The sequence below is a fragment of the Kwoniella botswanensis genome, chromosome 1 (assembly GCF_036426115.1).
Source record: "Kwoniella botswanensis chromosome 1, complete sequence".
Taxonomy (NCBI): domain Eukaryota; kingdom Fungi; phylum Basidiomycota; class Tremellomycetes; order Tremellales; family Cryptococcaceae; genus Kwoniella; species Kwoniella botswanensis.
This window is the reverse complement of record NC_088599.1, coordinates 16,096,374-16,121,309: the sequence shown is the minus strand read 5'-3', so window position 1 is coordinate 16,121,309 and position 24,936 is coordinate 16,096,374. Positions and strand designations below refer to the sequence as shown.

The window sequence follows — 24,936 nt, the reverse complement described above, 5'->3', positions numbered from 1 at the left end:
CAAGGTGAATAACCAGGTGATTGTGATCATTTAGATCAGGGCCAAATGAGTTACCAGTACTAAAGAGTAATGAATCAGGATGTTCATGTTCGTAATTTGACCCCTTTCTTAGCCGTTTCAACCAATCACCCCCAATAGAGAAGCTGAATCTCTGACTTGCTCGTGTTGCATTGGATTCAATTAATTAATGTTGATCTGTTGTTTTCTTTGACCAGCCGAACCGATCAAGTGGATCATTAGTGTACGTACTGTACTGCACAGTACGTATGTATGATGAGAAGATTCCCGCTCCGAACATAATCATGGCTTTAGCTTCTCAGTGTACAAGCTGAGTGCTCATTTCCCGATACGTATACCTACTGATGATGAATTAACCTAAAGTCGAGAGCGGCATATCACATTAGGCGATTGATCATACTTTAGCTCCAGCCGGTCTGACGCATCGCGCGAAAAGATAAATTAGACTTGCCCTTCCCGTCCATGAAATTATCTAATTGAGTGAACAGATAAAGTGTGGCTTGGCTTGTAAACTCGAAAAGTCACCGATTGATTTTACAGTGACTGCACACGTATGACGCTCCGGAATATGTTCCACAACCGGATTACCGTACTACATAGGGGTAACTTGGTATTCGTGAGCTGAGCCAAGATACTGTACCAATTCTGTTATGTATCCATGGAGAAATTTTCACGTGCATCATGTTTGCATTGGAGTGTGAGAAGTACGATGACCACCATATGCTATTGCCAAGTGGACTCCAACTTAGACGCACGTTGGGTTTTAGACTGACACAGGAGCATACAGTACGTATAACACGTAGGGGCAAGCCAAACTTTGAACATTGTGGTGTTCGAATCAGAGCGTCAAGAGCTTTCAGAGATACTTTCAAGCTCTTCGTACTCTAGTAAGGCATGCTCCAAGTTTGACCATACTTGCGTCGGGTGGGACGCACCAGCGTGAGAAGGTAAACGAACGATTATGTTCACCGTGGCTACATCGTTAATGATAACTAACTTGTATTTTGCGATAATAATAGTACAAGGCTGAGAGATTTGTTCCCGAAATATACAACAATCTGTTTTTACGAAATTTCTCTTTGACCAAGCCATCCATACTCGATATTTATATTAACAGTTTCTTTCCTTTCCTTCTGATCCTGTTTGTTTTCTTAGTACCGAAGAAAATTCACACATCTCTCTTTCAATCACTCGTGCCTATCTCCAAACCTCATCATATCCCACTGGACTGAACTCCCAATCCCCTTCCTTTTGACCTTCTCTAGTCCATCCCATCTGATTCATAATCGCCCCTGCACCTCTGACAAACACCGTACCGTCTACTTTAGCCAGTCCAGGGATCGTCTCATGTGTCTGTCCTCCAGAGAGGAACGAGCCGATGAAACATCCAGGTCTGGTTGATCCGTACAATTCTGCGAAATATACCAGAGATCGGATGGCTTTGGGAACATGCGAATCTACAAATGGTCCATCAGCCAGCATTCGATCCTAATCTAAGAGAAGATGGAGTGCTCACCGGGATAAGCCAAACTACTTTCGACTATACCCATCCATGGATTCCTACTTTCCTTCTTATCAGGTGATCCTATTACAGCGCCCTTTTGAGGTTCGACTTGTTCTTCTGATCCAGGTGCTACAGGGAATGGATCATATGACATGGTCAATTCTGGATCGATAGCAGGTCGTCCCCTAGCTATTGCGGTGTTGAGCAGAACCAACAAATATGCTTTAAGGAGTAGTCTTCGATTGGGGATGGACAGGATCGGCATGTATGTGGGTATGAAGATGGATGAGGTGAGGGTATGCATCTACACAATCAATCAAGAATAAGCATTGTTGCCTACTTCTCATCTCATTTCAAGATATCTGGTTGTGATGAATGACCTCCATGACTTGATTGTTGTATTGTAATCATGTCTGTACGTCATCATCTCTAAATGAGAAACCCAACTCACCAAGAAGAAATCAATCTTCAACTCCTTTCCTTTCCTACCCGTCCCACAAGCCAAGAGCGTAACCAAAATCGCCACTTCTTCGAACTTCCTCTTCCAACCATTCTTACCATCACTCAGCTCTTCATCAGTCAGACTCCAATCTTCAGCTAATTTCCTGACCTTTTCCGCTTTACCACCTTCGGTAGCATATTTGAGCCTGTCATTGATACTCGAATTCTTATCGTACGGTACAGGCGCCAAATCAGGCGAATGGAGTACGATAGAGTATATTTCCAACAAAGATCTACCCAGTCTTGGTTCTCTAGCACAATTCGGGGAGAGACAATCTTCAGAATCGGGTATTTCCCTCGGAGGTCTACGGAGATGATCGGGGGTTGGATGTGAGGGATGGTTGATCTCGTGGGCGTATCCGGGTGTTATGAGAGGGAGATTCAGCTCATCAGAGTGAATAGCGGCTTCGGCAAGACTACGTGCAATGCAAGACAGTGGCGTCAGCCTGTTATAGGTATATGTCTATGTTCATATGAGAGGCGACACCTTGAATAGGGAAATCCTGACCGACTTACCCTTCAGCAAGTACTACCCTATCGTTGAACTCCAGCCCGAATCCGACATGGATAAAAGGATGAAAAAGTCCACCAACCAATCGATCGATCATCATAGGCGGCTCTTGCTCTTTTCCATCTGTGTCCTTCCATTTCTCCCAATTTGCCGTTGGAGCAAAAACGTATTTATTCAGAGTCTCCAAAGGACCTAGTCTGGCAATTTCGCGATGGAAGAAAGTAAGATATCGAGAATAGGCACTGTAGGACGCCTCGTATAAGCCAAACAATCTTTCGCTCTCTCTTGAACGTATGTAGTACCCGCTGAAGGGTTGAGATACTATTCTTGAGCTGGGCAATCAGACCTACCCCTTCATACCTAGGTATCTTTCATCACCCCAATTCGCACTATCAATCTTATCAGGAACATCCTTGACTTCTTCTTTCTTCCTACTCTCATCGCTCGGGTCAAGCGACACGAGATGCGGTCGATCGTGTGTCCAGGTATCTCTGATAAGCTGTGAGGGGGCTCCTAGAGCATATCGAGTCAGGGCAGAATGAGGGAAGTGATTATGTGCAACTATCCATGGGGCCGATCATCAGTCAGCCTTGAATAAGCGGTCAACAATATAGTTATGCTGACATCTGGCAGATTCGTATATATCATATCCCCTATTATTATCTTCCAGCACCTCCCGGACTGCTTTGGTAGACTCCCAATCACCTCCTGGCCATTTGAACAGCTTGGAAGGTTCTGCGGTGGAAGATGGATAATCTTTAGATAGCGCTGGTCGGTTTGTTGTCGAGGACATGGTGGAGTATAGTGTTCGTGGGAATCGTCTTGTCAGCGATGTTACTTTTGATTGGGTAGAGAGCATCTGTCCGACCACCTCAGAACTCGAATAGATGGGAAAGACGATGGAATGGTGATTAGGAAGACAAGGATGATGATTGGTCTACGTGGGTTGAATACTGTAATCACCTGGACATCTCAAGTGGAGGTTAGTCACCGGTTTCTGTAGGGTGTAGCTGTATGACGTCACATCCATCACAGCCAGCTTTGTACAGTAACTTAGCTTTCGAATGAAATTCAAGCAGTGTTGCTTGTGGGCAGTCTTCACTTGAATATCAGACCAAATCTCTCATACCTGCATCTACAGAAATTGTATTTCGTACAACCTTGCCCAGAAGCTCATCTATAAGATTACAAGACGAAAGCCAACATGGTATCTCAAGAAGAAAGAAGCGAGCCCTCACAAGTAACCGGACAGTTATACGCTGCAGCAGGTGTCGCTCAGCAGGTTAGTCTATCCGAATACTCGTTAAACTATCACTCACCACATTACTATATCACCATATCACTATATCACTATATCACTATATCACTGTTGAATACAGTATTCATAAGACGTAGATCATCTAATAGCTGATGTACAAGTATATAGGCAGTAGCATCAGTCATTCCATCAGCATTAGGAGGCGACTCAATCTTGGAATCAGGTAAAAACCTAGAACAATCAGGTAAATTGCAAGTTGACGATGCAAAGAGTAAAAAAGCTTTGGAAGCTACAATAGACTCAGGTGTGGGGAAAGCAAAATCGTAAGTTCCTTTTTCTTCGACCTTATCTTAATTCAACTGTTCCCTAATCTGTCCCTCTCGTTTGCTCAATGTTATCATCTTTTATACAATACCGCTCGATACTGTACAGTACAACTCAGCAAGCTAATTTCCCCTTACAGTGCTTTAGGATACTTAACATCCGACCAGACTCGTCAATCAGAGGGTAACAAAGAATCCGAAAAAGCTCAATGGGATTACAAACAGGCTGCATCAGATTCCATCGCTGCCGTCCCTATACCTTCTAAAGAAGGATTGGAAGGGAAGTTGGAGAGTGTACAGGGAATGGTCATGGGAGATCAAGAGAAACAGAAAGAGGGGAATGTCAAAGCTGAGAAAGCAGCTTGGAAAGATGGCGTATAGATTATATATGTTTGCATGTAGTTTGTAATTGTATTATAAGAGTAATGCTAAGTAGATAATCATAAAATCAAAAATTATATTGGGTTATCAAGGTGAATTCCATTTGATCAGATTAACCGGATTTCGTGTTCGATTGATGTAGGTTGGTACGGTGAGAGTTACTGCATGCTGTACGTGATTCTTGATATCCTCAGATCCACCAACACGGTCTATCTCCTGGGAACACCTTCCACAACTCTGGGATAAGTCTGTCTGATCAATTCGAACAATGCTGGACTTCTCTCAGCGAGGACCCTGATCAAAAGGCTTAGTCAGCCACGAAACATAGGAGTAGTGTTCAGCTGATCGTACTTACATTGGATCTTCACCCAATCCCACGAAGATGGTAGATACACCAGCATCCTGCGATCAACGGCATCATATCAGCAACGGTCCGGATGATGTTGAGATAGCACCTTACGATAGCACTGTTGATCACCTGCCCTTCACTTATACCAATCAAGAACGAGAACAGGATGATGGGTCTGTACGAGTTCATTGTCATGTCAGCTGGCTCACACTACTGACAACTGTAAGGAAATAGCTTACGCAGAGTATTGTCCATCGGCATTATAAGCTGGGTTCGTGACTACATTCATTCAACCATCAGCTTTTATCACCTTAGAGGCGGCGTGCAAGTGAAAGCTTACATCTCAAGTAAAGATAACCAAATACGGCACATAAGAAACCATTGATATATGCTCCCCACATCAAAGCTATCAACCGCCAAAAGAATGATCAGCTTTCATGCTGTTAAGCCATTCGGAAGAGAACTTCATCACTTACCCGTTCCGACCAGTGAATCATTGACCAAAGCGTCAATTCCTCTGTCCTTAAGTAACGCCCAAGTATCTTTGGCAGCTGGTATATAAGATTTACCATACAAGGAAATCTCAATATAGGCATACTTGTTGAACCACGCTATCATGCCTTCGATACAGCCTACACAACATGCGGCCTACGTGTTTCACCGTAATCAGCTGGGCTCGATATGGTACTCCGGAATTTGACGGATAAGATGGAGGGTCACTCACACAACAAGCTACGATCGCTCCTATCGTATCACCCTGCCCAGCTTCATACTGTTGAATAGCTTGTAAGATCAATCTTATCAACTCTAGTACCGTAACAATCAATGAACCGAATGCGATTGATCCGAGGGATAGCGTAGATGCACGGATGAAAGCTGATAGAGTGGCTCGTTTGGGTAATCCACCAGTAGGTACTCTAGGACCGTAATAATACCATCCTGAAATCCCATTGATTCAATCAGCTGGAAATCCTTACCGAAGACCGGAAATCAGGGGGAGTAATACTTACCACCAAAGATACCTCCTGCAAGGGTACAGAGTATTACGTTTCCGACTACCTGAGAAGTCCAGAGATATGCGAATGTGGAATAGAAGATTAGACCGGCGACTTTACCGGACGAACAACTTGTACCGGTACATGCTATTATCGCACACAAATTAGCTTGAGCAACTCGATCAGTCATGGTTGAATCTCAATTGTCAACTCACTTGCACTTCCAGGCGTCCACTTGACGTAGACGGCAATACAAGTAAAAGTATACCATACAGAAAGAGCAGACTGGACGATGAGACCTAAAAGTACTACCACATAGACTGATGGATGATGTTTAGTGATATCGATAGTAACTTGTAGAAGTAGTTTGGCGAGAGGTATTCTATGAGACAATAAGTTGATTTAGCATTGCGTACATTTGATTGCTCTTCTGAGGGTCACTCACCTCTTCCTCATTGACCAATAGAAGAAGACAGATAGTAGAGCAATCACCAAGAAGATAATGGCTCCGGACCAGTCTATCGTGGTTCATGGTCTGGATCAGCTCTCAGCGGGATCGAGTATTGATGAGCGGACTTACATTTAATGATAAAGTAGTCTAGAGACAATGAAACTCATATGATCAGCTGGATCATACCAATTGCACTCTGTCAGATGACTTACAGATACAAATACCGATATTGAGAATGACGGTCAAGGCTAATGTCACTTCGATGATAATTCTGGTGAATGCGCGGACCATCTGTGGTAGGAAAGGAAGTACAGGTCAGCCATACGTCTACTGTCATAGGTCAGATTGCTGGATACTCACGGCCAGGTAGACAGCAGCCAGAGCTAGACCCAAGGCGCAAACAATGAGGAGCAAGTAGACAGTATGGCTATAAAAGGGAACAAAGAACATTCATCAGCCATTGAGGTTTATCATAGCTGATCGCAGAAGGTCTCCTAAATGAATCCATGTAGATTGATATATAGGGTAGAATAGCAAAGTATTTAAGACGGATCACTCACTAATCAAGCGTCACACTGGATCCCGTACCACCTTGCGACCCATTCCCAAACCCACCCCCTAATCCACCAACCTCAACAAAACTCTTGATCGCTATACCTGAAACTACCGCGAATCCAGCCAACGCAGCTAAGAATAACACCAAGAAAATGGGATCGTTCAACCTTTTCCTTGGGTTTAGTCTCTGACCTGTCTTTTCGTTAGCCTGGGAGAAAGGAGCTGTATCGACATAGGCGGGTGGTCCACCCGATTCTGGATGATAGGAATTATCCCCATACCCTGGTTGTTGGGGAGGTGGCTGTGGTGGTGCATAAGGTTGAGATGGTTTCATACCGTATTGACCTTGGCCTTGGGTTTGAGGTGGTTGATATTGCTGTTGCTGTTGAGGATATCCACCACCTTGATTATACCCTTGGGGAGGAGGAGGTGCATACTGTTGATTATAATTGTTGGTCTGATATCCCCCTTGGTCGGGATAACCATTGTTGTTACCGCCTTGATAGAACTGTTGGGCGCTCATTGTTGTTCACTTGCAGATATATATATATTGATCACAGGCGAAGGGTTATTCGGATGAGATGCCTATATACAGGGTGTTATATGGGTTGAGCACCCAGTTGTCGACACTCTTAGAGTGATGAGTTGTAGGTATACGGTATAAAGGAGATTCAGGATGTGAGCTGAGATGAAAGAGTCTTGTCCCTCGATGTTGATCTTGTTGATGTCCAGACTGAAACCATTTTTCACTGATTTTTACGAGATTTGACAAACAACCCGGGGTATGACCTCATCAGGGATTACCCCGTATCTGGCTACCCCAGAGTGCCACTTTGGTATTCCCGAATACGAATACGAGCAAAGAGAGGGATCGAGCGCGTGGCATCGAATCCAACGAGCACAACGACAATGACAATGACAGCATACAGCATACAGCATACACCGTATCAGACAGCATACTGAATGGGTATACCACACAAAAGATGCGTGCATAGAGACAGACCATATCGACCATTTACATGGATCACCAATACTATCCTCACAGTACATAGCATCATCACTCAAAACCCAAAAAGAAAGAAAGAGCATAGTCGAGCGCTTCATCTCAACGTCGATTCACTACAAAGGTGTCGGTCTGTCCTTCATTTCACCCTTTAGCCTCTACGTCGAGGACAGACTACATGGTATAATCCGTCGAATGCGAATGTTATCATTGTCTTTGGACTTCTATGTTGATCGATAGGCAAGATGTTTCGCAATATCCCTCCAAATCCACAACAGCAGCAACAGCAACAGTCATATCCACCTCAGCAGTATGCCCAACAGCAACAGCAACAGCAACCGCAGTTCAATCAGCAACAGTCTCAGCAGCAGCAACAACAGCAACAGCAGCAAGCAGCAAGTACTGTAGATGGAGGTTCAGGTTCTAATGGCGGATCAGGTCAACAGGAGATGAACCTCGCCAGTGTATTGCATTACTTGCAATCTGAATGGAGGAGGTGGGAGAGGGATAGGAATGAATGGGAGATTGAAAGAGCGGAGATGAGAGTTAGTGGTTGCCAGCTAATATCACTCCTGGCTATATGCTGATGGATGTTTCGTGTGTATATAGGCAAGAATAGCTTTGTTAGAAGGTCAAAGGCGATCGGCTGAGAATTTAAAGGTTGATCTACTGAGAAGAGTGAAAATGCTGGAATTCGCTTTACGTCAGGAAAGGTGAGTTCAACCCCTCCTTCTATGCCTTTTATAAGAGAACCAGCTTTTCAGCAGGTGTTCCCTTTTTGAGTGGTACTGACGTTTTTTGCATCACTCGATTCCTTCCAGGACTAAATCGGTCAGTTCAGCATCTGGAAAAGTATCCAGCATACCACCTTCGAAATTGGCCTTGTTGCAAGATGAGGACAGGATGTCTACCGGTAGTAAAGATGAGAATAAGGAAGGTAGCGGAAGTGAAGGTAGTCAGGAGGATCGTAAGTCAAAACCCCCAAACCAAACTCTATACATGACAAAAGACTGATCTTATCTTCACATGATGATTAGTCGCCGAAAGATCCTCCGGCTCGATACCACCACCTTCAAAGATGAATGGTATCCATCCTGTCTCATTGGGTAAATCGACTCAACCTTTCAGACCATCTACAACGGATTCCAACTCTTCCTCCTCCGCTTGGAAGAACATAGGTTCTGCACCGAGAGATCCCAAATCTCGTGCGAGAAGTAGGGAATATCTGAAACAGTGAGTTGATCGTTATCCTCTTCTGAAAAACACCACACACCAAACTCGTCATGTCGTTTTTACCGCCAAGCTAGTATGATTGAACGAACATCTTGTCCATGTTTTCCAAGTCAATGCTAATGAACCTTGATTTATTAGATGTCTCCAAGAAATAAGTTATTTGACTTCACCCGGAGCTCTCAATCCTTTACCACCTCGACCTCCTGTCGATCCAAGTTATCCATTGACTGATCCTACCAATCCTGAAAATCTCGTCGAACCGTTAGATAGACCTAGAAAATCCTTACCGGAACAAAATATACCTTCAATGTTCGCTTCTTCAACAACAGCAGCAACAGAGCAAACCCAACCGAATGAGAATAATAATGATAATCGGCATCATGAGCAGAGTCGTTCCTTACCTAATGGAGAATCTAAAGAAGATCCACCAGTCCAATCTGGCGATATGTCTTTAGATCCGACGGCCAAACCCCCTTCTTCACCTGCACCTAGAACTGTTAATCTTCCTCCTCCCTCCGACACACAGACTGAACATCAACTACAACCGAAATCACAGATTGATACTCAACTGCCCTCTGAGCAAGGTGATAATCAGATTTTGACGGCGATTTATAGACCGGATAGTAAGGCTGCGTGGAGGGAGGAATTGAGGAATGCTAATGAGATGGCTGAGAAGGTGAGTTTGAGCTTATCATTGCCGCTATCCCATAATTCTATTTCTTCCGGATATCGGTATTGGTTATGACCTATTATTGGATGTGCTCAACTCGTAGACACTGCTTGAAGAACACTTGATCACTAGCTAACGCTGTCACCACATGCAATAGGCAAAAGAAGATCGTAAACCACCCACTTCCTCATCATCAGACGAAGATCAATTATCCTCCCTGACGCTTAACGTGGAAGAGGACGATCCGAAACCCACCGATGACAGTTCAATCAACGGTCCGGAAGATAAAGTCTGGACAACCAGAAGAAGTCTTAAGTCGCACTTAGACATCGTCCGGGCAATCGCTTTTGCCCACGGACCTGGAGTGGTACTGGCAACAGGAGGTGATGATTGTACGGTGAAAGTTTGGGGAGTTGACTTAGGCAGTGTGATGAGTCAGAAGTGTGTATCCATCAACTACTCGAACTGAGGGCACAATGCGTACGGTGGAGCTGATATTTCTTGTTTGTGTTGTGTTATTTAGACCATCTGCTCAAGAGATTGAGCCTTTGATAACCTATCGAGGACATACCGCCCCCATAACTTCGATAGTAATATCCAGCTCCTTATCAATCATATTCTCAGCTTCCTTGGATTCAACTATCAGATTATGGAAATTACCCTCGGTGCATCACGATCCATACTCGAATTATGATTCCTCATTGGCCATTCAGACGTTAGAGGGTCATACGGATGCTATATGGGATTTGAAACTGTTACCTTTCAGGGAAGTCAACGGTAAGAAGTTGAATGGGAAATTGATCTCGGCCAGTTCAGATGGATCAATCAAAATTTGGATCAAATCGACTTCGATTTCGGGTGATCAAGGTGGACAAGGTGGACAAGGTGGATGGCAATTGAAATCTAGCTTTTCAGATATTTTCGATCGATCAAAAGATGAGATTCCGACATGTTTGGAAATATGTAATTCCGATTATGGGAATATATATATAGGTACGAATAGGGGAAGGGTATTGTTATTTGATACGGACTCTGATGATGGTAGGGTTTTACAAGTATTTGGTGAAGAGTCTCGAGGTGGGTCTATAAATCTCAAGACTGAGAGCTTCTGCTAAACATAGAGTTTGGATTGGTAGATTCAAATTCACAGATCAACGCTGTTCTGAGTCACCCGACTTTACCTGCCATCGTCACTGCAGGTGAAGATGGTTATATAAGGTTTTACGATATAAAATCTAGTGAGTGCCAAATCAACCTCAGATGAAATTTGTTCTGATAGTGATGTTTTCGTTATGTTTTGAGTAGATTCATCCACTCCAACTCATTCGATCCTCGCTCATCCATCACCCATAACTTCCCTCTCCATCTCACCTTTATCCCCTACGTGCATCTTAACATCCTCGACCGACTGTCTCGTCAGATTATGGGATTTAGGCAAGAAGACTTGTATACAGGATTTATCGGGACACAGAGAGAGGTCAGGCGAAGGTGTCAACATGGTGGCTTCACATCCTGAATTACCTATTGTCGGTACAGCTGGTGCGGATGGTGTAGTCAGATTATGGGGTGCAGGATGATAACTACGTAGAAAAATTCCTAGGACAGTGAATAGAGAGTATGTTACCGGTAAGAAGAGTTAGATTTAGGTTGTTAGGGTCGTCCCGCCTGCTTTTATTTTGTTTGATTTTGATGAGAACGCTCGATGATGGTATAATCATAAAGTGCAAATTCATTATTATATATCCTTTTCTTCAACTTCTCTTCATTAGAATTGGATTGTGCATAGTCTTCTTGTCCGTTAAACGAATATGATTGTCATGAAATGAACAAGTACGAAAGATCATGTAAGGTTACATATGATCGCGTTGCTTGATGACAATGTTACCCTGAAAATGTGGCTGGTCTATCCGCGAGATGTAATGTTCAAATGTTGAAATCAATCACCATGTTGAATGATCTGACGTGACTTACTTCATCGATTGTTATATATCTTACACCCGGAATCATTATCTTATCTATCGCTTGCTTATCCCATCGCCTTTGCCTCTATCAACTTGGACTAACAAGCATCTAACTTTGCGCTATACCAGTTGTCGAACCCTCATCATCCTCCACCAACGCGTTACATGAAGCACAAATATTAGAGATCAAGCATCATCGTACGAAGCGACAACCTGGTAACTTTTAATCCCAACACAGCTTCAAGAAGCGAGAGGAACACCAAGGACGAGTACGGGTAGTATCTTGATACTTTGCGCAACTACCTGAATCTGGTTGGGATATAATCGGAACAACAGTTTTAGTCTGGTTCAATATCCTCAAGGGCAACTTGTGACTCCGGACTCAAATTACTTCACTCGGAACTCTACTTCCACCTGACTTGAACATCATGGCCAGGACAGTGTCAGATCCAACAGGAGGAGGCGGACGTCCATCAAATGCTTCGATCTCAGCTGGCGGAGGCGGTAGACAGAGTATAGGTGAACCGAGGAGGATGAAAAATACTGCTAGGAAAAGTACAGGTGGGAAGGCTCCTAGGAGGTCGGGACGTGAGTGCAAACAATCCAAGTTTTTCCATGTGTTTGAAGCCTTACGTTGGCGCCCAGAGAAAAGTGGATTGAGTGAGGACGTAGCAAATGATGATGGATCAGGTGATACACGAAATGTTCGGTCTACGGACCATGAATATTTGAAAGATTGCTCTGACCCACAAGATGAGATTATTGACTGACTAGCACCTTTTTTGTTTTATTTCATCCTAATCCATCACCACAGCATTTAACCCCGCTCCAGGTCGTGATGCCCCAGGATACCCTCGATCGTCACTAGCGGAGTCAGAAGGAGGTACGCAAAGGGCCAAGAGACGTTATAGACCCGGTACGAGAGCTCTAAAAGAGATTAGACAGTATCAGAAGTCGACGGATTTGTTAATTGCGAAATTACCTTTTTCAAGAGTTGTAAGTGGTACTCAGCTCTTAAACCTTCGCATATAGTCAGGTTAGATTGGGAAATTAAGGAAAGAAAAAGATCAAGAATAAGCATTATGAATGATCGAATGATATGCTAAAGCTATGCTTGTGATAGGTCCGCGAAGTAGCGTTAGATTTATCGTCAAACGAAGCTGGTGATTTACGTTGGCAGAGTTCAGCAATTATGGCTTTACAGGAAGCTGCAGAGGCTTTCTTGGTGCATTTGTTTGAGGATGCGTAAGTCAACATGTTTCTTTTCTCTGTTTTGCATAAGAGATATGAGTATCCTTCCGACACTACCCATAATGAAGAAGGTTTGGGGCCTGAGGGAACTTCCAAATGAATTAGGACAAACAGTGTGATCAATGCTGATAGCATTCTTTTCATGTTCTTGTTCTGGATTCTCACAGAAATCTATGTGCGATACACGCCAAACGAGTGACGATCATGCAGAAGGATATACAGCTGGCAAGGCGTATACGTGGTCAATGGCATGGATTGGGTTAGGTTAGGGTTAGACAAGAAAATCAGAATGGTTTTTAAATTGGTATCGGCATATCAAGAAAACAATATGGGAATCTTGGGTTGTATTCGATCCACATGTACGAAAGGCATTGAAAAAGCTCAAATTGACCATCGCTCTACTACTTGTCCCGTCGGTAGACACAGTAAATCGACCGACATCATGTGCTCTTAGGCATTCTGTACAATTTCAACTTTCTTTTCCATCTTCATTGTATCCAATTTCCTTCGTTTTTGCTTCATCGAGTTCTTCAACGACAGATGCCTTCGATATGCTTTCACCTTGTATATGCCTTCGTCCTTTCTCATTGCCTACCTACCTACCTTAAGCCTGTTCAATACTTTGACTTCAGATTAGACCGAATTATCATACGTTGGGTTTCTGGAGGTGCGTACATATCACGATGAGCCATGAAATACGAATACTACCATGCAGGATATGCAGTATATGCCAATATAGCTGGGTTGGCAAGAGCAGAACATGTATGCACATGATTAAGTATGTATGAATGTATAAATTTGAATAAGTAGTATATAATACAAAAGCGAATGGATGAAGACTAATTTAAACCCTCTAGTTAGGGAGCTGAACATTTTGATCGTCCCATCCCATCTCCTTACCATCTGTCCCTTCCACTTTTCTGTTTTTTCTCTTTCTCTCTTCCTTTAGATACATCATTCGTCGTCGTTCGGATCCACCTCATGCATCTCCATTATGATCCCCAATCGTCATATTCCCACTTTTCGGTTCTTGCCAACCCCTTTTCTCAAAACAGGCAAATACCAAGTCGTATCCATCAAATTCGTATCCTATCCTATCTTTCCTTACGAATCCCTTTCCTAATAAATCCGTACCGAAAGATTTCCATGCTCTCTGTTCCGTCTCTGTCTGTTGTTCCCCTTCTTCTTCTTCTCCTTGGTTGGTGGGGGTAGTAGCTGGAGTGCTGACGAAAAGTGTGATTGATAATCTCGAAGGTTGGAATATATTAACTACTTTTCTGATCAACTCTTTCAACTCTGGTCTTTTGATGGCTTCTTCCTGAGATGTAGTACCAGTCGATGTACCTGCTATGGGTAGTGGGACATTACATTCGAACGAAGCGTATGACCAACCATCCTCAGGAGTCACATGAATCGTAAAGTATCCTCCAGGGTTTGTACTGTCATCAGGCATTCCAGATCCGATCACGGCATTTGCTGAATATCCACAAGGATCAAATCCGAATGAATCCAGTTCTGTCTCTTCCTGTGAGAATAACTGATCTATACCTAGTTTCGCTGAAATGTCTTTACCTAGTTCCAAGCCTGATTTGAGAGTACCGTTCGAGTCGTCGTTGAAGAACTGCGAACGAGCCGTGGGAGCTAAGTGGGTCATGAGGATCTCGAGGGTCGTATCTTGGTATTTGGTAGGTTGGAATGAAGGTCCGTCGGATCTCGACTGGAGAGCAGTGGAAGTAGGAGCAGGTAGAGTGAGTGAGGAAGAAGGAGATGAAGAAGAGGAAGAGGGTAGGTTGGGAACAGTATTAGGTGAAGTGAGGTAGAGTAACCAATGGTCTCGGTTCATTGGTCCGACAGTGTAAGCTGCTCCGGCGGTGCCTATGGTAAGTGGTAAGAACGGTTAGCATGAAGATATTTTTTGAAGAGAAGGGATTATTGTCTATTTTAAACAAGATCTTGTGCTCATCGCTAGCACACTGACCCATGGAACCCAACTTGAGAGAAAGAACCCTACTCACCAAAAACGGTATCTAAGAACCTCACTTCATCTCCCCAATCTTTATGAGGACCCTGTTGTCTCTCGGGGAAGAAAAAACTTTTTCTACTGTAAAAACATCTCCAGACGTTGGTGAAGCCACACCATTCCTTGGCAATTTCGATTATCCTATATAATCCTAGGAGGTTTAGGGTCGTTCCGCATGTCTTGAGGATTATTAGATGGGGAGAGACGAATAAGGACGATTCGCTATGGCCAATACAAATAGTCGCTTGTCAGCTTTTGGATTCTATTATCGAATGAACTTTTTCATATGGTGGGTTTGCGGTAATCCGTTGGATGTACCATTTCTTTCGGTAGGAAAAAAAAACCGAGTATCCTTTTCCTTGACTGAGAAGTTGGTGCTTGAATGAAAAATTGAACTTACGATAACAGATACGCATCAATCTCATCTCCTTCTACCACACTCAATACTTTACATTTAACGATATCCAACATTTCTTCCCAGACTTCCTTGGGCACCTTTCTCAATCCTTTCAACTCCCCATTACTTTTACTTCTTGTTCGGTATGTTTTGGTATTCGAGGATGATGAAGATGATGATGGTTGTGGTTCAGGTAATTGATCGACAGAGGGAGCAAACCATACTTCCAGTAATTTTTCTGGACCTTCAAATGGTCCGGGGGAAGTCAACACTTCCTGAGGAGTTTCGAGCGATAATGTCATTTTGGATGTGGGTCCTCACTGACTGGTCAAACCACTTGCGCTGACCAGAAAGAAAGGAATAGGTTGACTCTCTATATAGACTGTTGATGGTGATAGATGGACGTGTCTGAGACCAACAAAGTAGAAAGGAGGGTTCTTTGATAGCTCATACTGATACTCGATATTCGTGCACACCAAAATTCCAAATTCAACAAAAAGAGATAACGAGAAAAAAAATGTCACGTGACTACGAGATGGAGGAGGTTCAAACACTAAAGATGCATATTTCATGTCGATATACAATGGATATCTGTGTAACATGCATGCAAGTTCTTCTTCCTCGAATGGAGCAGATCACTCCGACAGGTTATGTTTCCCTCTATCAGGCAAAGGGAACAAATGACCTTTGCCTTTCCATTCCTCACTTCCTTGCTTCAACCTCTCTACCACTTCTTTCGTACTTATCTGTTCTATCTGAGGCCAAACAGCGTCATTCCATGTCCTCTTATTGGAGGGTACACCAAGTCTGTCTAGAGCTTCTATCGACTTGATTGGGATTATAGGTTGTAGTAAGATTGAAGCGATTCGTAGGGAATGATAAGCGTGGATTATCGCTTTGGTGCCGTCTTCGGCGGACCATGGTTTCAGGTCGGTGAACAATTTGTTCGTCTATAACATAGCATCGTCAATAATTCACTCGAGTCATAAAGGTGAAAGAGAGGTTTTGTTTTGATTTATTTGACAGAAAAGAAATATACTTACAGCAGCTATAACATCCATAACGCTCTGACAAGCTCCACTAACCCCATACATTTCCATCTTAGTCTCAAATCCATCCCTTAATCCACCTAACAGTCTATCCAAATCTTCATCTCTATCTTGCGACATCGGCGTGACAAGGTCTAAATCTCTGGTAGCCTTTTTCAACATTTTGGAACCTGATATACGTGATAGTAAATTTCCAAATTGATCCGCTAGGATCCGATAGTGGACTTCCACTTGATCTGGTGCATAGTCTGACGAAGTCATAACACCGGATGATCAGCTGAGAATCTTTCACGAGCAGAATCTCATAATGATTATTACGACTCGGCTTGATCAGCTCGCTCACTCACCAGCATCATCCGTCAAGCTACCACCGACTCTCATGAGATACCATCTCACACCATCTACACTCCAGTCTCTCATTGCCTGGATCGGGTCTACCACATTCCCCTTGGACTTCGACATTTTGAATTTACCCATTGTCCAATGCGCATGAGCAATGACTCGCCTAGGAGGTGAGAGGGATGCGGAAGCTAGTAACGCTGGCCAATGTATGGCGTGGAATCTGGTAAATCACGGCCGATTAGCACATGAGATGAATCCCCCCAAGCGAGGTAGGTAGTCATCAAGTGAGCATAGTTAGTAGATAGGAGATGACCCACTTGGTTATATCCTTTCCAACTACATGAACGTCCGCGGGCCACCCATCGTTCTGTGTTGGATACCCAGTAACGGTCAAGTAATTTATCAAAGCATCTACCCAGACGTATATCGATTGATCAGGATCATTGGGCACGGGTATACCCCATTTCACCCTTGACTTGGGTCTTGATACAGATAAGTCTTCGAGGTTATTGATCTGGGATAAAAGATGTTGACGAACTGATGGTGGATGGACAGCTGCAGAACCGAGGTAAATTCTTGGAACATTCGGGTATGATGAAGCAACGACCACAAATAAATCACTCACACTCCGGCTTTGATAACCACTCATTCAAAAAACCTTTATAAGCCGACAACCTGAATTTCCAATTAGTTTCTTCCTCCCATATCACCTCGTTACCACTTTCCAAAGCTACCATCACGCCGTCTGATTCCCTTTTCGTCACCTGCGAAGCGGCGTAGAATGACTCGTCCGATATGGAGTACCATCCTGAATGGGTTCCTTTATATATATCTCCTCGGTCTACTAGTTTTTGCTATCATTGCAAACATATACAAACATAGCTTATCAACTTGCCACAATAAACTATGTCACTGGAGGACTGATGTCTGGTAGGTAATTGACTCACCCAAAAATACTCGACCGCTTTTTGATGTCTCTCTTCGGTAGTTCGTATGAAATCGGTATTCGAGGCATTAGCCAATTTAGCTAGATCCTACAAGTAGTAACCATTCTTCAGATCAGCTTCAAGACAAAAGTACCTGATGGCTATTCGATATAGTCATACGTACTCGAAACCTTTCTGAAACGTCATCGCAGAATTCCTGTTCACCCACTCCCCTCGCTTTAGCAGCCTGCTGTATCTTCATACCATGTTCGTCCGTGCCCGTTGCAAAGATAACTTTTCTATCTGGGTGTCTCAAGCGGGAGAATCGAGCGAGGACGTCTGTTAGGAGTAGTGAGTGTAGGTGTCCTATATGAGGGGCTAAACAACATGTCAGATAATCTAGTATTTCAAGAAAGAAGAGGTATAGAGTCACGATCCGACTTACAAGCATTGACATAGAAGATGGGGGTGGTGACGTAAAAAGGTTTTGAAGAGGATGGGTCTCCCGAAGGGGTGAAGAGTGATGGTATCTGCGATGAGGAGAGGTCTGAAGCCGAAGTCGAAGGAGAGGTTGAGGTAGAAGAGGACCGTGTCGCATTGAATGTTAGTATAGGTCGGGTTGAGGGAAAGGTTGAAGGCCTCGGTCGAAAAGATGACAGCAGACGGGGAATGTGCCGGCGCATTTTCGAGGAGCTCGTTGAGTATCGATTTTGCTGCCCGCTCTTTTGACGATTACTGCTCGTCGCTATGAGTCAGGGAGGTAGGTACATGATGTTGACGTGCTTGTCATTGCTTTCAGTCATGTATTTTGGCTACATTAGACGGAACATTTCGAAAAGGTCACAAAGTGGAGGCCAACTTCCTCTGTGTGCCACGTGGTCATCCACTTTCTCAGCTTGCAGCCGAGGATATAGGTTACGAAGCCAGTTCTGGTTTTCCTCCAAATCCGATCGATCCATCCCTACTCCTAACCCCATTCCTCACTTCTCACCTTGTACATCTCTCCATACTTCAGTCTAGTCAGTCAAACGCAAAATGAACAGATCAGGAGGAGAAGCATTCGCTCGATTGGCGCAACAACTCAACAGGGCGAGGATGCAGGCTAGCGGCGGGGGCGGTAGAGGTGCAGGAGGAGGTGGTCAGTTCCCGGGTGGACCCAAGGGTTTCTTAGCTGGAGGTGGAGCTATAGGAGTCTTACTTGCCGGTGGTATAGCTTTGAACTATAGTATCTTTAATGGTCAGCTTGCCCATTTACGTCTGTCTATTATAGATGGAATCTATAGCTGATATTATGAGATTTATAGTCGATGGTGGTCATCGAGCGATCAAATATTCTAGAGTACAAGGTGTAAGACCCGATATCTATCCCGAAGGTACACATCTGGTGGTATGTACAATGTACATCGCTCTCCGCAATGAGATCATCAGCTGACAGAGTGTGATTCGTGGTGTAGCTACCATGGTTTGAATCTCCCATCATATACGATGTCAGAGCCAAGCCCAGGAATATCGCTTCTTTGACTGGTACCAAGGATTTACAGATGGTAGGTAGCAGGCCATTGCAACCCATATAACAGCACAAATGGCTGATGATATGCAATGCTCGTTAGGTCAACATCACTTGTAGAGTGTTGTCACGACCATCGGTTAACGATCTTCCCACCATGTGAGTGTGATTATCCATTGCCACCGACTGTACACCTGAATCATCCAATCAACCATGCACCATCACCAATCATGTCAGCATTAACGTCAGAAACTCGAACAACGAGCTAATCATTCCATACTTTTACTTAGCTATCGAGAACTCGGAACAGATTACGACGAGCGAGTCCTCCCCTCGATCGTCAACGAAGTCCTCAAATCTGTTGTCGCGCAATTCAACGCATCTCAACTGATCACCCAACGAGAAATGGTCTCTCGACTCGTCCGAGAGAATCTCACTCGTAGAGCAAGGCGATTCAACCTTATCTTAGACGACGTATCGATCACCCATGTTGCCTTCTCCCCTGAATTTACCCATGCCGTAGAAGCCAAGCAGGTTGCTCAACAGATTGCTCAACGAGCTGCGTTCTTGGTAGATCAAGCTATTCAGGAGAAACAATCTATAATTGTTAGAGCTCAGGGTGAAGCTCGATCCGCTGAACTGATCGGTGAAGCAGTAAGAACGAATAAAGGTTTCTTACAACTTAGAAGACTCGAAGCTGCCCGAGAAATCGCTGGAACCCTCGCGCAGAGTGGGAACAAGGTTATGTTGGATGCTAAGAGCTTGTTGTTGAATGGTGAGTACTGGCAAACTGCTTAGTACAGCAGAGACCGATGTCGTGAGAGAGGATACTGATACAATTTGATGGATATAGTCGCCGACGAAGATGTGATCAACTCTACAACTAAGAAATAAGTGAAACAGAGCAGATTGTTGGATAGGATATAATGAGAATTTGGATTGGATTGAGTGGAGGAAGGATCAGTAGTACTTACATCACGTCATGCAGTAACATCTCATCAATGATTGACTGCTCTCATATCCCTTCATTTATCGTTTTCTCGCCGAGAAACGATATACACCGAGCTGTGTATCAATTAAGCCCAACGGAGTATTGAAAAGAATTATTATCTGATAATGTCCTTGGGATTTTCTAACGCTAGTTCAATTATTAAACCGATCAAGTCATTTGGGCGGTGAACAAGTTAAGCATGAACGAGATGGCCGGATGAAACTGCATACACTTTGAAGTCGTTTGCAACGATGCAACGACTTCTTTCGGCTCATCTGCTGAAGTTTGACAAACGAAAGGTTGTGTTGGGTGTATCATGAGCAGCGTGCAGATTGCGATATCACCTTCGTGTACCTCTGGGTGAGATGTTATGTCAACTAAAGTAGTTGAACTGCTTATTCTTCATTTGCATAGTCGCTGTAACATAAACTAAGCTACAAGATATGATGATTTGAACCATTGTTTATACCTTCTTTTCACCTTCTTTACCTGCTTCTTCAACTTGTTCAGCTACTTTTTGACCTGTACCTCCGATAGCACCTTCGTCGGTGAATCTATGGTAGGAGATGTAGCAAGTCAGCACCACTGAGAGGGTCCAAGACGGAACAAAAACAGGATAGGACAAGATTACATGGACGAACGTTGAGGTTACTTACTGTTTACCGATAGCTCCGTCAGCAGAGAATGGTCCACCGACTAAACACCACACATTGACGAATCAGTCAACCATTCCTCACTGTTATACGATATCACATGTGACTGTTCAGCGTGCTCACCTTGTTGGGCTTTACTTCCGATCGCCCCATCAGCATTGAAGTTGGATCCGATCGAACCATCGGACTATATCACCACAACCACAGTACGATCAGCAACCTGACCAAAAATCCATTGCTTCTTCGAAAGACATTCAGACAAAACAGAATCTCATTGACCGAATGAAGGATGAATGTTAGATGGTTGAAGATGAGGACAATTGACCTCAACTCACCTTGAAGGCTTGTCCGGCCTCCTTGAATGTTTCAGCAGCTTTATCTGTCATCTTCTTATCAGCGTATGTTCGTACTTGGTTTCGACTTGAAAGGGATAATCTAATTGATCGATTAAGAATAGTTGGTTTGAACATTGTAACAAGGAGATAAAAGACAGGATTGTTATCTAAGTTAGATGGGGTTTATATATCTATTCCACCGAGAGTCAAGGGTGGAGAGGCTATATATATGTACTCGATTCATTCACACTAACTCAGAAGATCGTAATCGTAAATCATAGAGTACAGATCGATGACTTAATTTCCTCTCTCCCCTCGCAGATTCCCTGGCACCACAGTATATCACCATTCCCAATTGAATCAGTGGGAAAGTGGGAATGCAGTAAAACAGATGTGTCATAATCGATGTCATCGAACGTTAAAATCTTTGGTGGGACTTGCCGGGACGATCTCATGTATTTTTACCGGAATCACAATCGCACTGGTAGAGATCGCCGATCACACACTCTCTCACAATCATATCAGATCTGACGTCAAGCCGATACAAAACCTTTCTCACGATGTATTCATAGCTATTTGAAGATAGTCATGCATGTATGGGAAAGAGAGAAAAGCGGGTATCATATATATAAGTTATAATAATTTAATTATATTCGCACCTCATCTAAGTTAATAGAAAGTCCTGACGATCGAATCCATGAACATGGACTGGAATGAACCCAAATGGAACAGCCTAGTCTCTATCCCACTTAAACCTCTTGTTTCCTCAAAGTGAAGCTTACTTGAGGGTTTTTAGGCAACACGATCATAGTCTACCACGACCACTCGTCAGCTCAGCTTACACGATCACTGACTTCTGTGTTTGCACACAAGGTCAATGGAGTGGAATGGAACCAAAATATACTCACCCTATAGTTAGTCTCGGGGAAAGATGGAACTTCCAATTTCATCGTAAAGTGTCGAACGATATAAGCGATGATAGTCGATAGTTGTGTATAAGCGAATTGTTCGCCGACACATCTGTGTCGACCAGCACCGAAAGGTTGATAAGGACTTTCAGTACCCTTGGATACCGCACCGAAACCGTAATCGACCTGTTCAGACTTGGTATAAGTGTCGACGGCAGTTTGACCGACTCCTTTCTCCTCGAGCCATCTCTCGGGTGTCCAGGTCTTGGCGTTCTGCCAGATGAGGGGATCCATCTGAGATACACCTGGTGCAGCGAGGATGAAGTGGCCTTTGGGGATAACGTAAGAGGAGTTCTCAGCAGGGGCGGCAAGCGATGGAGGAACGGGGATATCGGATATGACTTTTCGGTAGATTGAGCTAGACAGATAAGAATGACGATCAGCTGATGAGCCCTCGGATTGAGACTGACTTCGATTAGCTCACTGGATAGGAGCGTGCTATTGTATACCAAAGTGGAAATTAGCGTCGCTCTGATGATGAACACCATGCACAACGTACCATTCTCAAAGTCTCTCTGATGACGGAATCCATAAGAGGCAAGTCCTTGACAGCTTCATAAGTCATAGGAGAAAATGTGCCATCAGGTTTGCCGAAGTGTTTGACTTGTTCTTGGTAGAGAGCCTCACTGAACACGATTTGATTGCATTGATATCAGCTATTGTCCAGACATGTGAAAGAATATGATAGCTCTTACAGGATGTCAGGTCGATCAGCGAGGTGAAGTAAAGTCCAAGAGGAAGTAGCAGAAGAGGTGTGTTGACCAGCCATCAAAAGAGCAATCATGATATGAGAGATATCCCTGTCGGTGAGGGGTACGCCATCTTTGTAGACTGAACCTTGGAGAGACGAGATCATATCGTGTTCGTGCTGAAGTATGAAACAGAAGTCAACACTACTATGTGAGTCGGAGAACGAGTATGATGGAGAACAAGGCGATACGACACCCATACTCACATCACTTTCACCCTTCTTTCTCTCCTCAATAATCTTCATATAGAAATCACTCATTGCCTTTTGAGCCTTATCTCGTCGTCTGTAAGATGGAAGAGGTAAATTGGGGAACAAGAAGTTCAAAGGGGTAAAACCACCATCCAAATCTTCATAGTATTGTGCGAATTTCCCGTTGATCCCTTGCCTGACTTCTTTACCTTGCAACGTTCTTGCCGCAGTACAAATGATCAATTCTGACATTGTCTTCAACAAGTCCACTTTGACGGTTGGATTGGATTTAGACAGTTTCAGTTCGTGAGAGAAGAACTCTTCGCATTCTGAGGTGATGAGAGGTGGGTAAGATTGTAAAGCCTCAGTGGTAAGTCCTGATTTGATCTGGAAACGAAACAAGAACGATAGATCAGAGACAAGCAACCTCAAAAGTCGGAGGTATGTAGCAGATGAGTTAATTAGTCACTCACGAATTTCTTTTGTTGCATCAACATATCATTAGGACAGTCGTACACCACACCTTTACCGAAAACGGGAGTCGTGAGGTGCTATTTATTACGCATATAAACCATTAGCTTGTCCGCTTTTTGGGCGACATGCGGGCGGAAATTAATTATCACTCACGGTATAAGCATCTTCAGCTCTGACTTGAGAGGTTTTACCACCCAAAGATAAGTTGTTTCCTTTTGGACCGAGGGCAACAGTGAGGGTTCGACCCATCATGACGAATGAGAAGACATCTCCGTACTGCAAATCGCACCAAATACAGATAACAGATAAGTATTATTTCTTACCAGCACATGAGAACTGACACGGGATGATCAGGGAGCGTGACATACCTTATCTCTACATTCGAAGAAGAACTTGTAAGGATCTTCACCATAATAAGCTGCAGATCCAAACCAAGGTATATAATGAAACACCAGAGGAGGTAAAGACTTGTTACGTGGTAGAGCCTATCAGACAATAAACCATCAGAACAATCAGTGACTATATATCGAGGCATCAACATGAATGATGGATAGATGGTTTGAGACTACATGACTTACAACTTGTCTAAAAACGTTTAATCCAATTATCAAGGCGATACTGCCCACGAAACCTATAGCGATCCTAGCAGCTAATGGTAGAGCGGTGTACCATGGTGGGACGTGTACACCTAGTTCGTTAAGTAAGGATACCTTTTCGAATGTATCGTTCATCTTGAACTCTAGTTCTATTTCTGAAGATCACCACTGTAGTCGTACAGTGCCGTTTTTTTGCGATTTTCCCGGAATAAACCTTCTATTCTTGTTCTTCCAATCGTAATGACTGTTGTTGAGAGAAAGTGATGATGGAATTATTGAGATGGATGGCCGTCAATCGAAATTGAAGAAAGGATGTGATCTAAATGAATGAGCGAATGAAGCTTCAGGATGAAAACAAAACAAGGTGGTTCGAGGATGACTTTGTAGGGAAATGATGGAATCATAACATGACACCAAAATATCGAAATGGCAACAAGAATGGTACGATGATTAAAGGGTCCATGCTCATTCTCGCGTCTGGGGATCGTTTACCCTGGATCCACCGTAACACAAGATTTGTAATACCGATTAGACAATGACCAAAGATAGAGAAGGTGATTAGGAATACATCCTAATCGAACTGTAAATGCAACAAATATGGGCATGGCAGATGCATCGTGCTGTATCGGACATTGCAATACCAAAGTAATCCATCACAATCATTCATGATTCAAAGCTTAGTAAGTACGGGAACTGTAGCTACTCATGAAAGACACCACAACGGTCCATGGTACGAGAACTTACTTTACTCCGTTACACATTGATCTGACCATG

At 43.6% G+C, this 24,936-nt stretch overlaps 10 protein-coding genes across 10 annotated transcripts; 4 read left to right on the top strand and 6 right to left on the bottom strand.

Annotated features, from left to right (window-relative positions):
- Positions 1 to 1,215: 1,215 nt before the first annotated feature.
- Positions 1,216 to 3,327, bottom strand: L199_006097 (uncharacterized protein; the record flags this gene model as incomplete). The annotated part of the gene is made up of 6 exons (XM_064891798.1): positions 1,216 to 1,475; positions 1,535 to 1,826; positions 1,974 to 2,439; positions 2,540 to 2,776; positions 2,885 to 3,095; positions 3,159 to 3,327. The coding sequence occupies 6 exons, from the start codon at positions 3,325 to 3,327 to the stop codon at positions 1,216 to 1,218; spliced, it is 1,635 nt and encodes a 544-aa protein (XP_064747870.1).
- A 411-nt stretch (positions 3,328 to 3,738) lies between these two features.
- L199_006096 (uncharacterized protein) lies at positions 3,739 to 4,496 on the top strand (the record flags this gene model as incomplete). Its single annotated transcript, XM_064891797.1, has 3 exons — positions 3,739 to 3,816; positions 3,961 to 4,115; positions 4,256 to 4,496. The coding sequence occupies 3 exons, from the start codon at positions 3,739 to 3,741 to the stop codon at positions 4,494 to 4,496; spliced, it is 474 nt and encodes a 157-aa protein (XP_064747869.1).
- A 209-nt stretch (positions 4,497 to 4,705) lies between these two features.
- Positions 4,706 to 7,369, bottom strand: L199_006095 (protein PNS1; the record flags this gene model as incomplete). Its single annotated transcript, XM_064891796.1, has 15 exons — positions 4,706 to 4,790; positions 4,852 to 4,898; positions 4,957 to 5,020; positions 5,085 to 5,124; positions 5,186 to 5,251; positions 5,322 to 5,493; positions 5,570 to 5,784; positions 5,856 to 5,987; positions 6,056 to 6,222; positions 6,286 to 6,358; positions 6,421 to 6,438; positions 6,504 to 6,582; positions 6,652 to 6,718; positions 6,852 to 7,260; positions 7,342 to 7,369. 15 exons carry the CDS (start codon positions 7,367 to 7,369, stop codon positions 4,706 to 4,708), a joined length of 1,662 nt encoding a protein of 553 aa, XP_064747868.1.
- Positions 7,370 to 8,094: 725 nt separating this feature from the next.
- On the top strand, positions 8,095 to 11,329 carry L199_006094 (uncharacterized protein; the record flags this gene model as incomplete). The annotated part of the gene is made up of 9 exons (XM_064891795.1): positions 8,095 to 8,394; positions 8,459 to 8,562; positions 8,671 to 8,816; positions 8,887 to 9,082; positions 9,221 to 9,758; positions 9,910 to 10,193; positions 10,276 to 10,829; positions 10,889 to 10,990; positions 11,058 to 11,329. 9 exons carry the CDS (start codon positions 8,095 to 8,097, stop codon positions 11,327 to 11,329), a joined length of 2,496 nt encoding a protein of 831 aa, XP_064747867.1.
- An 812-nt stretch (positions 11,330 to 12,141) lies between these two features.
- Positions 12,142 to 13,228, top strand: L199_006093 (uncharacterized protein; the record flags this gene model as incomplete). The annotated part of the gene is made up of 4 exons (XM_064891794.1): positions 12,142 to 12,301; positions 12,528 to 12,709; positions 12,837 to 12,958; positions 13,132 to 13,228. 4 exons carry the CDS (start codon positions 12,142 to 12,144, stop codon positions 13,226 to 13,228), a joined length of 561 nt encoding a protein of 186 aa, XP_064747866.1.
- A 715-nt stretch (positions 13,229 to 13,943) lies between these two features.
- On the bottom strand, positions 13,944 to 15,683 carry L199_006092 (S-adenosylmethionine decarboxylase proenzyme; the record flags this gene model as incomplete). Its single annotated transcript, XM_064891793.1, has 3 exons — positions 13,944 to 14,839; positions 14,980 to 15,206; positions 15,385 to 15,683. 3 exons carry the CDS (start codon positions 15,681 to 15,683, stop codon positions 13,944 to 13,946), a joined length of 1,422 nt encoding a protein of 473 aa, XP_064747865.1.
- Positions 15,684 to 16,016: 333 nt separating this feature from the next.
- L199_006091 (methionine-tRNA ligase) lies at positions 16,017 to 18,381 on the bottom strand (the record flags this gene model as incomplete). Its single annotated transcript, XM_064891792.1, has 8 exons — positions 16,017 to 16,331; positions 16,425 to 16,678; positions 16,778 to 16,992; positions 17,090 to 17,327; positions 17,398 to 17,626; positions 17,720 to 17,806; positions 17,883 to 18,076; positions 18,144 to 18,381. 8 exons carry the CDS (start codon positions 18,379 to 18,381, stop codon positions 16,017 to 16,019), a joined length of 1,770 nt encoding a protein of 589 aa, XP_064747864.1.
- A 352-nt stretch (positions 18,382 to 18,733) lies between these two features.
- Positions 18,734 to 20,099, top strand: L199_006090 (prohibitin-2; the record flags this gene model as incomplete). The annotated part of the gene is made up of 6 exons (XM_064891791.1): positions 18,734 to 18,935; positions 19,003 to 19,085; positions 19,153 to 19,242; positions 19,309 to 19,364; positions 19,496 to 19,980; positions 20,059 to 20,099. The coding sequence occupies 6 exons, from the start codon at positions 18,734 to 18,736 to the stop codon at positions 20,097 to 20,099; spliced, it is 957 nt and encodes a 318-aa protein (XP_064747863.1).
- Positions 20,100 to 20,659: 560 nt separating this feature from the next.
- On the bottom strand, positions 20,660 to 21,319 carry L199_006089 (uncharacterized protein; the record flags this gene model as incomplete). The annotated part of the gene is made up of 4 exons (XM_064891790.1): positions 20,660 to 20,750; positions 20,853 to 20,892; positions 20,973 to 21,036; positions 21,185 to 21,319. The coding sequence occupies 4 exons, from the start codon at positions 21,317 to 21,319 to the stop codon at positions 20,660 to 20,662; spliced, it is 330 nt and encodes a 109-aa protein (XP_064747862.1).
- Positions 21,320 to 21,933: 614 nt separating this feature from the next.
- Positions 21,934 to 24,297, bottom strand: L199_006088 (uncharacterized protein; the record flags this gene model as incomplete). The annotated part of the gene is made up of 10 exons (XM_064891789.1): positions 21,934 to 21,996; positions 22,093 to 22,510; positions 22,577 to 22,590; positions 22,652 to 22,778; positions 22,848 to 23,020; positions 23,108 to 23,479; positions 23,566 to 23,643; positions 23,720 to 23,842; positions 23,935 to 24,051; positions 24,145 to 24,297. The coding sequence occupies 10 exons, from the start codon at positions 24,295 to 24,297 to the stop codon at positions 21,934 to 21,936; spliced, it is 1,638 nt and encodes a 545-aa protein (XP_064747861.1).
- Between the last annotated feature and the right edge of the window lie 639 nt (positions 24,298 to 24,936).